The sequence below is a fragment of the Erinaceus europaeus genome, chromosome 8, assembly GCF_950295315.1.
Source record: "Erinaceus europaeus chromosome 8, mEriEur2.1, whole genome shotgun sequence".
Classification (NCBI taxonomy): domain Eukaryota; kingdom Metazoa; phylum Chordata; class Mammalia; order Eulipotyphla; family Erinaceidae; genus Erinaceus; species Erinaceus europaeus.
Genome location: NC_080169.1, coordinates 107,000,476 through 107,017,164, shown reverse-complemented (window position 1 = coordinate 107,017,164; position 16,689 = coordinate 107,000,476). Strand labels below are relative to the sequence as shown.

The window sequence follows — 16,689 nt, the reverse complement described above, 5'->3', positions numbered from 1 at the left end:
TGACTCATCTGGAGAGGGAGCGGTGGATTCTTTCTTAGTTAGTGGCTGATCACACGTCTCCTCAGATACTTAATCAGGATGTATAGTTTTATGGTGGCTTTTTATTTTAAAATTTTAGATCATATATGGAATATGTACAAAAGATTATTTAAGTCATGGGTATATAATATAATAAAAGTAAAGCTGTAAAAATGAGTGCCCAAATGCTAAAGACTTGTAGTAATAATAATGGAAAAAGAATTATCAGTCCCATTAGAACTAGAGGAAATAGAGGCAGAGGTAGGTAGCATAATGGTTTTCTTCTTCTTCTAGCGTTTGCCCTTCTTCCATAGCCAGTCTACAGCGTCAGGTTGAGCCTGATATAAAGTTTCGAGACCTCCTTTGAATCTGGAGAGGTGGCAGTCGTTGACTATGTGGGTCATAGTCTGTCTGTAGCCGCAGGGGCAATTCGGGTCGTCTCTGGCTCCCCAGCGATGGAACATAGCGTTATGCAAAGAAACTCTCATGCCTGAGGCTATTAAGTCCCAGGTTCAATCTCCTATATCACCATAAACCAGAGATGAGCAGTGCTCTGGTTAAGAAAAAAAAAAAAAAAAGCATTTGTGGTCTGAGAGGTGGTGCAGTGAATCAAGCATTGGACTCTTAATCATGAGGTCCTGAGTTCAGTCCCCAGCAGCACATGTACCAGAGTGATGTCTGATTCTTTCTCTCTCTCCGCTTATGTTTCTCATCAATCAATAAATAAAATCTTAAAAAAAAGAACTAAAGGAAATTAAAAAAAAAGAAGGGGTGCATTAAGTTTGATAAATACTTTAAAAGGGAGATTTATGAGTCAGATTTATTTATTTATTTATTTATTTATTTATTTATTTATTTATTTAGAGGTAGTGAGGGAGGAGGAAAGAAAGATCCAGAGCATCCCAGTGCTGGGGCTCAAGCTCGGGACCTCAGACTGGACAGCCCAGCACTTTGTCCACTGCACCACCATCCCAGCTGCTTTTAAGAGAGTCTTAGCCAATTCTTTTTAGGCTCTTGTCCACTCCTTCTCTAGTCTTGGGCTCCTTCTCCCTTTCAGAGAACTGTCTTGAACTTCAATTTACATTCTTATATATATAATATGTAATGTACACACAAATATCTGTATATATATAGATATACACACATATATATGTATATATACATCTATGTATATATATGTATGTGTATATATATATATATATATATATATATATATATATATATATATATAATAATTGCCACCAGGGTTATCGTTGGGACTCAGTGCCCACATGATAAATCCACAGCTCCTGGTGACCATCTTTTTTTTCTTTCTTCTGTTGATGGAGACAAGAGAAACTGAGAGGAAGGGGGAGATAGAGTGACAACTGCAGTACTGCAGGTGGGGACCGGGGTTTTGAACCTTGCTCCTTGTGCATGATAATGTGTATGCTCTCCCAGATGAACTGCTGCCGGGTCCCCCACATTCTTTTACATTAAATTTATTTTTTCTATTAGCTCCAGTTCTCCCTGGACCCAGAGCCCATTGCCATCAATTGCACAGCCTTCAATCACAACGGGAACCTGCTGGTCACGGGGGCAGCTGACGGTGTCATCCGGCTGTTTGGTAAGCAGGTGTGCTCCCCCTCCGCCCCACACTGGGTGTGCTCATGGCAGTCTTGTTGCCTGCTGAGAAGTTTCAGAGGAGAGAGCTGGGTTTTGCTAGCTGGACTAGGAGCTAAAACCCTGATGCAACATGCTGGGCATAGAGCTTCATTTATTATTTTTTTAATACTTTTATTTATTTATTTATTTATTTATTTATTTATTATTGGATAAAGACTGAGAAGAATTGAGAGGGGTGGGGAAAACAGAGAGGGAGAGAGAGAGAGAGAGAGAGAGAGAGGAAGACACCTGCAGCCCTGCTTTACCGCTTATGAAGCTTTCCCTCTGCAGGTGAGGACTGGGGCCTTGAACCTGCAACCGTATGCACTGTAATGTGTGATCTTAACCAGCTGCGCCACCACTTGGGCCCCAGAGCTTCATTTATATCAGAGTCTGCTGCTCTCCAAATGCCCCCCATAATCACCAGCCTTTGGTCCTAGCAGTTGGGGTACTGGAGGGTGGAGGCTTGACTGAGCTCTTCATTCTGAGTCCCCGGAGCCTGTGTGAGAGCCTGGAGGACTCAAGATGAGCTCCTTCTGCCCTCTTGGCCAAGGTGGCTCATTCCTCCTGCTTAATTAAGCCTTTGAATAGTGTGCACCAGAATCATCCAGCATGCTATGCATTTATTTCTTAATAAATATATATTTATTTATTCTACATAGAAATTGAGAGGGAGGGAGTCGGGCGGTAGCACAGCAGGTTAAGCGCAGGTGGTGCAAAGCACAAGGACCAGCATAAGGATCCCGGTTCGAGTCCCCGGCTCCCCACCCGCAAGGGAGTTACTTCACAGGCGGTGAAGCAGCTCTGCAGGTGTCTATCTGTCTTTCTCTCCCCCTCTCTGTCTTCCCCTCCTCTCTCATTTCTTTCTGTCCTATCCAACATCAACAACATCAGTAACAACAACAATAATAACTACAACAATAAAATAACAAGGGCAACAAAAGGGCATAAATAAGTAAATATTAAAAAAAAGGAAATTGAGAGGGAAGGAGAGAGAGAGAGAGAGAGAGAGAGAGAGAGAGAGACCTGCAACACAGCTTCACCACTTCTGAAGCCATGAAGCCTCCCCGTTGCAGATGGGGACCAGGGGCTTGAACCTCGGTCTTTGAGCACTGTGATGTGTACGGTCAACCAGATGTGCCACCGCCCAACCCCAGCATGCTGTTTGAAGATCCCCCTGCCAGACCTGCCCAGGAGGATCAAAGTCAGAGGACCTAGGATGGGACAGGTCCCTACGGGCAGCCTAGCAGTAGTGACAAAGGCCTCCTAGGAAGGGCTGGTCTGTCCCCTAGACTTAAGGCCTCCCCTAGCTGCACTTGGTCCTCACCAGGGGTTCCTTAACCTCATGTTTGACCCATTAAATTCAGGTTAAACAGAAGACTAGAGAGACCGAAAGACCCACTGACTTCTGCAACAGTGGTCAGGTCCGTGAAGACCGGTAGGCCCAGTAGGCCTTGGACTGCTACCACCCCGCTGTGGAGGGGAGAGGGATGCCTTCCTAGCCTGGGCGGGGGTCTTAGCAGCATCCCCTCGCCTCAGATATGCAGCAGCATGAGTGCGCCATGAGCTGGAAGGCCCACTGCGGGGAGGTCTACTCCGTGGAGTTCAGCTACGATGAGAACACCGTGTACAGCATTGGTGAGGATGGAAAGGTAGGTGGGAGCAGGGCTGAGTAGAGGCTCTCCCTTCCCTCAGCCTTCAAGATTCCACCATCTCTGAGGTAGAAGAGAGAGAGAACTGTAGCACCAGTCCACCTGCCCTGAAGCTTTCTCTCTGTGGTGCTCCCCTGTGATGGCTGAGGGCTTGAACCTGGAGCATGGCTAAGTGTGTGCTCTACCAGGTGAGCTATCTCCCAGCACCTCAGAAGTATGTTTGAAATCGGTCTTCTCTAGTTTCTCATAAGCAGACATATCGAGTTGGGTTCCAACCCTGAGAATAACAGCCACCACAGCAGCAGTAATGACTACTAGCTGTCAATTAAAGTATCCCCCAGCTCCAGAGACCAGAGATCCACACAGAGCCTGTCCTCTCCCTCTCCTGAGGTCAGGCCAGAGGAAGTTCAGACTTTCTATGAAGTAGCTGTTTCGTTGATGTTCGTCCCTAAAAAGCAAAAGCAAACAAACAAAAAACCATGGGGAGTCGGGCTGTAGCGCAGCAGGTTAAGCGCTGGTGGGGCAAAGCGCAAGGACCGGCGTAAGGATCCCGGTTCGAGCCCCTGGCTCCCCACCTGCAGGGGAGTCGCTTCACAGGTGGTGAAGCAGGTCTGCAGGTGTCTATCTTTCTCTTCCCCTCTCTGTCTTCCCCTCCCCTCTCCATTTCTCTCTGTCTTATCCAACAATGATGACATCAATAATTACAATAATAAAAACAAGGGCAACAAACAAAATAACCATGAGTGAGTTGTGTTGAGATGAGATGGGGCTGGTGACTGGGGTGGGGTCAGGATATGCCACCACCTTTGCTGACAACTTGCAAACTCATTCCTCTTGTTCCCAAGAGTCTGTCCCCTCTGTCCTCGGGTCTGTCTGCTTTGTCCTGGGGGCTGTCGTCCTTCTCCCCTCCCCCTCCCAGGCCTGGGCCCTGGCAGGCGGTGGTCAGCCCCTGCTGAGAGGACACCATGTGGCCGTGTTCTGTGGTTGCAGTTCATCCAGTGGAACATCCACAAAAGTGGCCTGAAGGTGTCCGAGTACGGGCTCCCCACGGACGCCACAGGCCCCTTCGTGCTGTCCGGCTACAGCGGCTACAAGCAGGTGCAGGTGCCCCGAGGCCGGCTCTTCGCTTTTGACTCAGAGGGAAATTATATGCTGACATGTTCGGCCACAGGGGGTGTCATCTACAAGGTATCTGGGGGTCATGGGGGGGGAGGCTGGGGGGTTCTTTCCTGGAGGTCCGGGCTGGGCTGAGCACGGCCCTCTGTCCCAGTCCTGCACAGCTGGGCAGGAGGTCTTTTCCTGCACAGGGAGGTCAGGCAGGAGTGGGGCGGAGCTGGACAATCCCGTCTTTCTCTGACCATCCACTCGCTGTCCTTTGACCAAGATTCAGCCTCTGTTCCTTGGGGCTCCTACTTAGTCTTAGAGAAAACACTAAGAAATAAGGAGGAGGCGAGAGAAATTGCTCACTTGGGTAGTGCTCTGCTCTGCCTTCATGCAACCTGGGTTCAAACCTGGGTTCAAACCTGGCCTCCGCCACATGTAAGGAAGCTTTGACGCTGCAGCTTCTTTCTCTCTGTGTGTGTCTCTCTCTCTGCCTCTTTAATAAATAATAAAAGGACAACATTATCCTTTAAAAAAAATGAGTCCCAGTTTTACAGTCTATAAACAGGATGCTTACAGATGCGTTCTTTGAGGAGGCCAGACTTGTCACGACTCTCACCCTCAGATGTGTCAGAAGCTAGGCTGATACTGAAACTGGCTTCCCATTCCACAGCACCCCCAGATTCTGTTCCTGGACACATGGGTGCCATGGAGGAACGGAAAGCCACATGTCCCGTGCCAGCTCGGTTCTGGGGGCTGCCAGTCACCCCACTCCTGCATACCCTGGGGAGGCAGACCTCAAATTAAGAAGCAGCTAACACTAGCTGCAAGCTGTCGATAATGCTGGCAGAGCGGGCAGGGCTGGGTGCCAGGTGCTGGCACTTGCGCTCAGCAAGTTAAAAGCAGTGGAGAAAATCTGTTTTCAGAGCAGACTGGGGACTGGCTTTGTACTTCCAATGGCCTGGTGGGAGTCGGGCAAATGAAGCCATTTCTGACTTCAGGAAATTAACCTGAGGCTTTCTGGAAAAGCGGGCCTACTTGGATAAAATGGATGTTGTCTGTGCCCCGTGCCACTGACACTGTCTCCTGTCCTCTTGCAGCTGGGCAGGGAGGAGAAGGTTCTGGAGAGCTGCCTGAGCCTGGGCGGCCACCGAGCCCCCGTGGTCACCGTGGACTGGAGCACGGCCATGGACTGCGGGACCTGCCTCACCGCCTCCATGGACGGCAAGATCAAGCTGACCACCCTCCTGGCCCATAAACTCTAAGGGGGCGCCCAGCCCAGGACACCCACTGCATTAGTATTAGCCCCACCTCCACCCTGCCCCGGGGTGAGAATCGGGGAGAGATGAGGCAGGAAGACTGGATAAGCCTCCTCTGGCTCGCTGCCATGGAGGGGACCCTTCAGGGGAAGACTGGCCAGGGACTTGACTCTGCCCAGCTGCTGTTACAGGACCTGGAGCCACATGTGGCTGGGACATGCACTGCCAGAGGCAGAAGGACAGCTCAGGAAGCAGGAGAAGCATTGTGAGGGCTATCTGTTGGCACGGAAGAGACTGGCAGTGATTATATATTTGCTCAGTTTTCTTCTTTTGTAGTCATGATAATAAGAAGCAGCAGCAGGAATGTTCTTGTGTGGCCACCTAGTGTCCTTGATGTGTGTGACAGCGTCTCCCTTCACCTTCTGCCGGGTGCTAAGCAGCTGCCATCTCCCCCTGGGCCCCACAAGGGAGCTGAGTGAGCCATTCACCTGCTGCCTTCCTGCAGACACAGATGTGGGGCGTCTTCCCCGTCCTTTTCCACTGCTAAGTCAGACTTGTGCACATTTTTACTTTGTTGAGCACAAGTCAAGGAGGACATAGTGTTCCTTCTCTGCCCTGCAATTTACTGACTGTTAAGTCAGGCCCTGGGCAAGAATGCTGGGTCTGAGTGTCTGTTCCCAGCAGCTTCCTCCCTCCTGTAGCCATTGTCCAGATTTTGGTGGCCTCTCATTGTTTCAACTTCACATTCCTGAGGCTGACTGAGGTCAGTTACCAGTGCCCTCTGCTGGTGACCCATAAGAAGGCATATGAGTACTATGAAAGGAAAGCTGAAGGGTTGTCTTCCACACCTGAAGTCTCCGGACACAGTCTGAAGTGAAGCATGCTGGGGTGGCACTCGTTGCATTGATTCGGTTGGGATCGGCGGATGCCATATTATTTGGTATGAGTTGAGAGAAGCATGCAGGAAAGTGCGCCCCACCGTAGAGGTTCCAGGACAGGGGGACATATAGGCTCTATAGTGGAAATGTGAGGTTCCTGCTGTCTTAGGGTTCAAGAAGACAATAGATAGTTATTATCATCACATTATTTGGTAACTGGGTTAACTTTGAAAAATCCCTTTGTTAGGATTTGCTGTATTATACCCAACATCACCATAATTTATGTCCTTTGACATTATTTGTATATAGCTGTGCCACCGTGCTTCTGTTCTCCCTGGTCTAGGCTTTTGAGAGAGCCAACATATCAAAGACTCAGCCTATGTATTAAAAAGACTCAGTCTGTGCTTTAAAAAGTTTGAGACATACAATCAATTTTTCCTCTCTCATATTGATTAAATAGTGATTTATATGACTACAAATTAACAGAAGTATACATAAACACCATTCCCACAACTAAAAGACTGTGTCCCATTCCACCTCCCCACTCCTACCCCAGCCCCCTGCCACCCAGGGAAGCCAAATGTCCACCCTCACCCTCACTGCAAGGTTTTTACTTTGGTGCCCTACTCCATTCCAGGCAGTTCACTTCCTAACAAAGTCCCAAAACCTAGATATAGACCAGGTCCTGTGAGATAGACCATATGTCCACATGCATTCATAAACTAGGGCAAAATATATACCTGAAAGCAAAAGTACACAATAGTCTGCAGGGAGTCAGTATAAAGTTCCTAATGAAATAGTATCTAATTAGACTTAGATACCCTCCTCACCTACTTCCTATTACAGTTCTATCACTCACTCCAAAGCTAACCTTAGCAAAGCAAGGACTGCAAAAGCTGAATAAGGCCAAGAGACTGGCATACTTTAATGATGACTGTTTAGTCAGTATCAGGCCACCCTATCAGCTGGGGCCCTAGTCGGAAAGTCCTGAGATTCCCAAACAGACATGATGGGCCTAAACCTCAAATAAATAGCTCTCTCCATTGTTACAGGTCATCTCTATCAGGAACAACAAAAAAAGACCCCTTTATGGGCCCCACTTAGGACCTTGCCCTCAACTTGGATCAACAATGGTAGAGAATGTTCCATCCTTGGAAGGGAGGATGGACAACATACTCTATGCTACACCTGAGGAAGATGGGTCGATATTGGGGCATCTTGGAATGTTCCTACTCATGATTACAGAATGTGAGCTCAGATCTATAGGGATGCAGAGACCACATAGGCTCCTAAGCTGAATATGGGCCCCAGTCCAAAACAAATTGATGGGGTTTATAGTCAACAATATTGACACCCCTTCCCCATATTAGGGAGCTACTCTCTTCCCTGATACAGCTTTCTGGTCCTTTTTCCAGCCATGACACCTCCCCAGACAATAACTTGGATCCACTTGCATATCAGATCTCAGGCTCAGAGGGAAAAAAAAAAACTAGTATAGCTATAGGCCCTTTGAAATATAACTAAAATATGCCTACTAGCTATCTACAAAATGGAGAACCCCCCAAAACTTCATCTGTACTATTCCAGCCTTTAGGTCCATGATTGTTCAACAATTTGTTGTCCAGACTTCCCTGGACAGATGACCCCACCAATGTGTTCTGGAGGTCTGCTTCCCCAGAGCCCCACCCTACTAGGGAAAGAGAGAGACAGGCTGGGAGGATGGATTGAACAATCAACGCCCAGCTTCAGCAGGGAAGCAATTACAGAAGCCAGACCTTCCACCTTCTGCATCCCACAACGACCTTGCATCCATACTCTCAGAGGGATACCAGAGGAATAAAGAGTAGGAAAGCTATCAGGGGAGGGGATGGGATACGAAGATCTGGTGGTGGGAATTGTGTGGAGTTGTACCCCTCTTATCCTTTGGTTTTGTTAATGTCTCCTTTTTTAAATAAATAAAAGAAAATTAAGAAAAGAAGGCATATGAATATGGGCCCCAGATCAAATTGATGGGGTTTACAGTCAACAATATTTATACACCTTTCCCATATTCGGGAGCTACTCTCTTCCCTGATCCAGCTTTCTGGTTCTTTTCCAGCCATGACATCATCTCCCTAGACAATAACTTGGGCCCTCCTGCGTATCAGATTTCAGGCTCAGAAAAAACAAAACAAAACAAACAAAAAACCCCACGAGTATAGTCATGGGCCCTTTGGAATATAAAATAGGCCTACTATCTACAAAGTGGAGACCCCCAAATCTTCATCTGCACTATTCCAGCCTTTAGGTTCATGATTAGTCAACAATTTGTTTTGGCTTCTTTCAGCCACCAGGTTCCAGATGCTACCATGATGCCAATTGGACTTCCCTGGGCAGACGACCCACCAATGTGTACTGTAGCCCCACTTTCTCAGGGCCCTGCCTCACTAGGGAAAGAGAGAGACTGCCGGACTTGGCTAGCTTCATGGGCGGTAGAGAGACGACCAGGGACTGATGGCTTAGCTGGGAAGCAGTATCTCGTTTATTAATCAGATACATCACCTTTTATGCATCTCTTCACCGGAAGTGACAAGGGAAAGGAAATGACTAGGAGAGGGGGCAGAGCAAAAAAAGAGCATGAACAAAACATAGAAAACTTCCATCTAACCAGTGGGGATTAAACTAATACCCTGCAGGCAGGGCGGGACCCAGGTAAAACAGTGATTATGTAAATAGACCACATCATAAGTAATACAAGCGAACCTAATGTGATGATCAAAACAGAAGGTCTTATAAGCAGAATTTAGAAGCATACCAACAAGAGAGACTGGGAGTATGGATCAATCTGTCAATGCCCATGTTCAGCGGGGAAACAATTACAGAAGCTGGACCTTCTACCTTTGGCATCCCATAATGACTCTGGGTCCATACTCCCAGAGGGATAAAGAATAGGAAAGCTATCAGGGAAAGGGATGGGATACGGAGTTCTGGTGGTGGGAATTGTGTGGAGTTGTACCCCTCATAACCTATGGTTTTGTCAGTGTTTCCGTATCCCATCCCACGGTCATTGTGGGATGCAGAAGGTGGAAGGTGGATCCATACTCCCAGCCTGCCTCTCTCTTTCCCTAGTAGGGTGGGGCTCTGGGGAAGCGGAGCTCCAGAACACATTGGTGGGGTTGTCTGTCCAGGGAAGTCTGGTCTGCATCCTGCCAGCATCTAAAGAGTCATCATTAAAGTATGCTAGTCTCTTGCCCTTATTCAGCTTTTTTTTTTTTAAACCAGAGCGCTGCTCAGCTCTGGCGTATAGTCCCTTATTCAACTTTTGCAGTCCTTGCTTTGCTAAGGTTAGCTTTGGAGTGAGTGAGAGAACTGTAATAGGAAGTAGGTGAGGAAGGTATCTAAGTCTAAGTAGACACTGTTTCATTAGGAACTTTATACTGACTCACTGCAGAATATTGTGTACTTTTGCTTTCAGGTATATATTTTGCACTAATTTATGGATACATGTAAACATATGCTCTATCTCATGGGACCTGGTCTACATCTACGTTTTGGGACTTTGTTAGAAAGTGAACCACCTGAAATGGAATTAGAGAATCCTATGAAAGGAAAGGTCTCATCCGAGTAATGAGGGTGAATTAATAGACTATTTTTAAAGATTGATCAAGAGTGGTGAAGCCCTGGTGATGACAAGCCCTCCCCCCAAAACAAGCAAACAACAATAAAAGCAAAATACCTAAGGGGAAAAAATAGAGGGGTGAGGGGTGAGGGTGGAGGGAACAGATTCTGTTTAAACTGACCTTCTAAGATTCTTATTGAAGTGTGGTTGGTGGGTGATGGTGCAGTATGGGGAACCCCATCCAATTCTGGGATGATCAGCTAGCTCTTCAGGGTGGAGACTGGTTAAACCAACCTAGAAGGATTCTTGTTAAAATAAGACAATGAGGAGGTGAACACACGGAAGCGAAGTAGATAGTGCCTAGCTGAGAAGATGGAACAGAGTGGTCGAAGGGTTTGGCCACAGACTTTGTTTTGTGTCGCGACCCAGCCAGCTGGTGCAGATGCCCTGGTCGGGGGTTGCGACACCGCGAACGGCCGGCAGGGGGCGCGCGCAGGCCTCCTCGCCAGCAGGAGCCGGAAGGTCTGAGCCGGGGCGGAACGGGGAGCCGGGGAGGTGCGTGCAGGCTGGGCTGGGGCTTGGGGCGGGAGCTCGGGATTCTGGGCTCGGAGGCTCCACCTCGCCTCCGCCCCGGAAGCTAGGAAGGGGGCGCGGGCAGGAAGCGGGAAGCAGCGGAGCTAACTGCAGGGCCTCTGGAACTGGGCTCCACCAGCTCTTGGGCTCGCTGATCCTAACCCGCCTCGCCCGGGGGTGCAGGTGAGGGGGTGATCGCGATGATCCTCCCGTCCTCTGAGCCCCCCGAGTGGCTGTGCATGCCCTGAGCTTTGCCTTCTCATCAGGCCTCCGCCACCCCTACAGGTTGGCTTGGAGAGCTGCTCTGGCTGGGGACGCGGGGCTGGGTGCTCCTCTCACCCCCCAGCCCAGTGGGTTGGACTTTCCAGGGTCTCCTCCCAAACCGGCCTGGGAGCCCAGGGCACCCGGTCTACAAGGACCAGCTTAAGGATCGATTGCAAACTTTATTTTTGTGACCCTGTGCCAATTGCTCAGCTTAACTGTCTCCTTTGTAGGGGAGGGTTGGGGGGTCAAGTGAAAGGGTGACAGTACTGGCTCATACTGACATGGTGACTGTCCTGGGAGGCCAACCAGCAGCACGTTTCAGATGCGCAAATGACTAAGGCACCCCCGGACTTTGACAGCAGAAAGCCGGGTTCTCCGATGCGGAAAGGTTAGGGTCAGCTGCTGCTTTCGTTTTCCTAAACAGCCATCCTAGGTAAGCAGTAAATAACTGTTATGATTCAGAGAGGAATTTGACGCTTCTTCCTTGAGCCTTCTTTTCCAGGAAACCTGTCTGCTCCATGCCATCCTCCCAGCGCTGCTTTTGGGGTTCACTGCTGAGTGAGGAAGGGTCCTGCTCCCATTGTCACTGGGTGGATTTCCAGCTGTAAGGGGTGCTGAGGTGCAGGCTAGGGGGGTGCATGGGGCGGGTAGGTTTGAGGTCAAGTTCCTGGAGAACTTGCTCTGACTGTCCTGGACTCTGAACTTGAGGCTACTGAGCCTAGCAGTGCTCCTAGACTAACCAGACCTTTGGCCACAGTCTGACCAGTCGCAGGAGCCTTTGGGTCAAAGGTGGAGGTATGCTGGCCATTGACTATGAATCAAAATAGCCCCAGTGTTTTTGTTTCAGTTTCATTTCTTCTTTTTAAAGAGAAACGGAAAAACAAGCAGAAAGAGACCACAGCCACATCCTTCAGTGTGGTGGGGGCCCAACTCGAACCAGCAGGGTCTTGTACACAGGAAAGCAGCACACACAATTCAAGTGAGCTATTTTGTTGGCTCAGCCCTGGTGATTCTCAGAAGCAAGCCAAGAGAGAGGGCATGAGAAGTCTCATGGAGATGGAGGAGATGAAGAGAAGCTAGTGAGTGACATTTTAGGGGCAGGAGACAATGGCATCCCAGGGACAGCGAGCCTCTGGGGTACCCAGGAGAAGGGTACCTTAGTCTCTTGGGTTCTGTGATTGCCTGCTCACTTCTGGCCTGCTCTGCTGATGGTTGTAATAGGAGTATGTCCTTTGTGGTAGGAATGAAAGCCCGATTCCCATTTGGGACAGAGAGACCTGCAGTTCCTGGTGTGAGGAGACTGAGTTTGCTGAATTTGAAAAACAACAACAACAACAAAACAGTGGACCTTGACTCCTGTTCACGAGGGATCCTTTGGAGGGGATATTAAACTAATTTCATTTCTGCCCCTAAATAATTTTTTAAATAGGTTATTTATTAAATTATTTATTATGCCCATAAATAATTTAAAATATATATATTATTTGTTCATTTATTTTGGGTAGAGACAGAAATTGAGAGGAAAGGGGGAGACAGAGAGGCAGAGAAGCCTGTAGCACTCTTACCGCTTGAGAAGCTTCCTCCCTGCAGCTAGGGACCAGGGGCTTGAACCTGGGTCCTTGTACACTGTAATGTGTATGCTCAACCAGGTGCACTACCACTAGGCCCCAATAATGTCTTATTTATTTTTTTATGGTTTACTTGCTTAGTTTTATGAGAGAGAACCAGAGTGCTGTTTCAGAATATGAGGTGCTGGGGCTTAAACCTGGGATCTCTCGCACGTAAGACCTTTGGTCTACCACTGAGCCACCTCCCTGGCTGCCATGAAGAGTTTCTGATCCTAAGACAGAGTTGACTGTCAATTCTTATGACTGTAGAGAGGCTACTGGAGGCATTTCCCATTGGGCCTGGGTGGGTGAGTGGGGTAGATGTTGGGGCCGGGGACTGGACACTACTGTGAGCCCAAAGGCTGCTGCCCTCCTAGCCTCCTGCCTGCCCACTCCCACACTTCCCCTCTGTTGCCCTGTGAAGGGCCTTAGTTTCCTGGGTTCTATAATTGCTCGCTCACTTTTGGCCTGCCTACCTGGTCAACAGTTGTGACAGGAGTGTTCTAACTTACTAGGATTCACGGGCCTTTGTCCTTCTTGGTAAGAATGAAAGTCCAATTCCCATTTGGGACAGACATACCTGCAGTTCCTGAGTTTGCTGAATTTGAAAACAAACCAACAAACAAACCCACCAGTGGACTTTGACTCCTGTTCAGAGGAGACCAGAGAGATGGAGGCCTTCCAACCTGGGACTAAAAGGAGGGTCCTTCCCACATGGATGGCGGCCCAGGGGGCTGAGAAAAATGCACTGACGTTGAAGACCCCCAAGAAGAGGAGAACGGTAGCTGCAGTGGCACAGACCTCAAGGTGGGACAACTGGTCAGGGTTTCCAGGGGAGTCATAGGGGTTAGGGAGGTTTGTGTGTGTGTGTTTGGGGGTTGAGGGGTTGGTGGGGGGAGAAATTCATGGTTACTGGGCCTAGGTCTTTCAGGGCTGACAGAACAGTGAGGTGGGCAGGTGTTTCTGAGGTGAAGTGTTTGCAGGAGGCAAAGCCAGCCGTGCCCTCACAGAAGCTACATCTGTCCATCTCCCCTGTCGAATCTCCACAGTCAGGTCCTCCTGTTTCCCTTCAGGTTCTGTTTGTTTCAAAGGGTAGCTTCTCCACTGGACACAAAAAGTGGTGACACAAAAAGTGTGAGTCACATGACTCACAAAAAGTGGTATCGTCATGTGGAGCAAAACAAGTCAGGAAGAGTTATCTGATGAGCTCACTCCTCTGTGGGAAATCAAAAATCAAAGTGGCAGAACAGATAAAACCAACCCCAAACTGTCCTTTGGTTGCTTGGCTTTGTGTGTGGGGGTGGGTTGGGGGATCCAGTATTGGACCGTGGCTGGATTTTGGTGGCATGCCTAGGGGTGACAACTGACTTTTGAATGAATGTGAAAAAGCATGAAATATAGCCAATAGTATAAACCTATGCTATCTTAAAACAAATAACAACAACAAAAAAGAAAACCAAACCAAAAACAAAAACTATCATGACCATCCAGTGGGCAGATACGTGCCCAGGTAGCTTCCCTCTGGGCATATTTTCTGAGACAGACAGATAAACAGTTGATGCTGGCCCAGTGTGGAGTTTGCAGTTGTGGACACCTTAGTAAAATGGCAGAGCTTGTCAGATCTCCAGGCTGTTAGGGGGGAAGTCCCTGCCTGTTGCCAGCTGGGGACATTGGTGCTCAGGCCTCCCCTCATTCCTCTTCTTCTTCAAGGTTTTTTTTTCTCTTTACTGGGCTCCCTCTTAAACTGCTCTGGTCCTTCTTGAATGCCTTCTGGTCACTGCAGTCCTGTCCTGACGTCTGTATGTTCTGCAAGCACCCGCCATGTATGGTGGGTCACAGCTAGACTGTCAGCTCTCTGTTCCCTTTGTTACCAAGTTCCTCAGGGACTTGTAGTTCCCATGGACTCCTAGGAGGAAGGAGGCCTGTCTGAGTACTGGCAAAGGGTGGAGGGCTTTTCTCTCCTCCCTGCTGAGGAGTTGGAGGCAGGGAGCAGACACTCACTGTCCCTTTCTTCCTTCTTCTGGGACCTAATGCCTGTGTGGCCCCACCTGAAACTTCACACCTTTGTTTCAGAGTTCTTGCGATGAACACTGTGTACTGCATGAGTGAAGCTGAACTAGTGGATGTGGCCCTGGGGATCCTGGTTGAGGTAAAGTCAATAGTATCCGAGGCCTGGGAAGTGTCATGGAGAGGGAGCACAGGCCCGGGAGTGTGTGAGACCCAGGTTCGATCCTCAGCACCGCATGTGTTAAAACAGTGCTCTGGTTTCCTCTCTTTAATAAAAATAAGTAAATAAATCTTTTCCTCTGTCTCTCTCTCTCCCTCTCTTTCCTAATAGGGTTATCATTGGGCTTGGTGCTGGCACTACTAACCCACTGTTCCTGATAGCCATCTTTTCCTTTTTTTAAAAAAGTAATTATTTATTTATTATTGGATGGAGACAGAGAGAAATTGAGAGTGGAGGGGAAGATAAAGAGGGAGAGAGACAGAGAGACACCTGCAGCCGTGCTTCAACACTCGTGAAGCTTTCCCCCTGCAGGTGGGGCCAGGGATTGAACCCAGGTCTTTGAGTACTGTAATGTGTACGCTTACAGAAGTGTTCCACTGCCTGCCCCCCCTTATTTTCCATTTTATTTGATAAGACAGAATTTGAAAGGGGGAGGGAGAGATAAGAAGGGAAAGAGAGATACCTGCAGACCTGCTTTACCACTCATAAAGCTTCCCCACTACAGGTAGGGAGCGGAGGCTTGAACCCAGGCCCTTACGCATGGTAACAGGTGCACTCAACTAGGTGCACCATCACTTGGGGCCCACGTACTTCTTTCTCTTTCACTTTCCTGTTGAGCTTTCCTTCCTGCCCCCATTAGGAGGGTGAGAGTGGGCGGGCAGGAGGGTAGGGTTATCTCTGATTTCGAAGCAGGGCCTGACCTGGGCACAGGCTGCTTGTGGGTATGTTCTCGCTGGCTGACAGAGCAGCATGGAGGGAAGTGAGAAGCTGACATGCCTGCCATTTCTTCTACTCTGCAGGACCGCAAACAGGAACAGTCTTATGAACAGCTGGCTCTGGCGGGTGCTGATAAGCCAGAGCTCTCCCCTACCTGCTCAGCCTCCCCATCATGGTCACCCTCGTGGAGCTCTCCAGGGAGCCAGAGTGAGGATGAAGACCATGGGAAAGATGCCCTCTCATCAGGACTCTGTCCTTCTCCGGGGCCTGGGGGTTCAGACTCAGCCTGCAGCAGGAGCCCCGAGAAAGATGAAGATGTGTTAAAATACGTCAGAGAGATATTTTTCAGCTAGGGAATGTACTTCCCAGGACTTTCTTCCCAGAGCAGCTGAAGGAAGCTGGCTTCCCCTCCCTGCCTGGGGCTGACCTCAGTGTGAGGCCGTGCAGCCAGGCCTAGGCCGCAGCCTCCCCCCCTCTCCCCGACCTCCTTCCTGGGCAGGTTTATTTCCAAGAAGACGCTTCAAGATGCTCCTGCACGTGGACTGATGGACTGACAGAGTTCAGAACCTGCTTGCATTTAGAATCCCCTTTTCCCTAGCTACCCCACCCCTGCCCGTGTCCTCTCTTAGCTTCTAGAATCTGCAATCCCAAGAACCTGTTGTATTCTGTTAGGGGTTTCAGGAAAGATGAAGTAGTTGTGGTCAGACTTATTGGAAACAAAGAAACAACAATTTCCCATGAAAAGAGTCTGTCTGCTAAGTACACTGGAATCCCTCCTTCAGTCTGCATCACCTCTCCCCAAGGAGGAAGTCTGTTCTAAAATTAGCTTCCAGAGGCTGGGAGCTAGCTCACCCAGTAGAGTATACACATTATTATGTGTGAGGGCCTGGGTTCAAGCCCCTGCCACCAAATGGAAGAGCTGTGCGTGGAACCAGGGAAACTCCAAGAATGGAGGAGCGATCCTGTAGTCTCTCTTTTTCTCTGTATGTCCCTCTCTGTCTCCATATCTGGAATTAAAAGGGGGAAATTTTACTGGGAGCAGTGGAAATGCTCCTGTGTATGAGGCCTCAAGAAAGATACACAGACACACACACACACACACACACAGTTTTTGCATCTATCGCTAGGTAATCAACCCATCAGCCAATTTA

At 48.9% G+C, this 16,689-nt stretch overlaps 2 protein-coding genes across 6 annotated transcripts in view; both read left to right on the top strand.

The window, feature by feature from the left end:
• The window catches only part of WDR91 (WD repeat domain 91), a 32,187-nt gene extending 26,149 nt beyond the window's left edge, over positions 1-6,038 (top strand). For 3 of the 4 annotated variants that reach the window (XM_060196618.1, XM_007526552.3, XM_060196617.1), the window contains exons 12-15: positions 1,516-1,624; positions 3,202-3,314; positions 4,305-4,502; positions 5,516-6,038. In XM_060196618.1, the coding sequence (XP_060052601.1) occupies positions 1,516-1,624; positions 3,202-3,314; positions 4,305-4,502; positions 5,516-5,680 (585 nt within the window). In that variant the 3' untranslated portion in view covers positions 5,681-6,038. Of the gene's footprint in view, positions 1-1,515; positions 1,625-3,201; positions 3,315-3,357; positions 3,503-4,304; positions 4,503-5,515 lie in introns of those variants that run through there. The other variant, XR_009551234.1, reaches the window with a different exon arrangement.
• A 4,745-nt stretch (positions 6,039-10,783) lies between these two features.
• Positions 10,784-16,570, top strand: CYREN (cell cycle regulator of NHEJ). 2 transcript variants are annotated; one of them, XM_007526566.3, is made up of 5 exons: positions 10,784-10,906; positions 11,490-11,591; positions 13,169-13,401; positions 14,668-14,743; positions 15,622-16,570. In XM_007526566.3, exons 3-5 carry the CDS (start codon positions 13,265-13,267, stop codon positions 15,889-15,891), a joined length of 483 nt encoding a protein of 160 aa, XP_007526628.1. In that variant the 5' UTR covers positions 10,784-10,906; positions 11,490-11,591; positions 13,169-13,264; the 3' UTR covers positions 15,892-16,570. The 2 variants fall into 2 exon arrangements, with proteins under 2 accessions (XP_007526628.1, XP_060052614.1); XM_060196631.1 differs by having other exon boundaries at positions 13,110-13,401.
• The last annotated feature ends 119 nt before the right edge of the window (positions 16,571-16,689 follow it).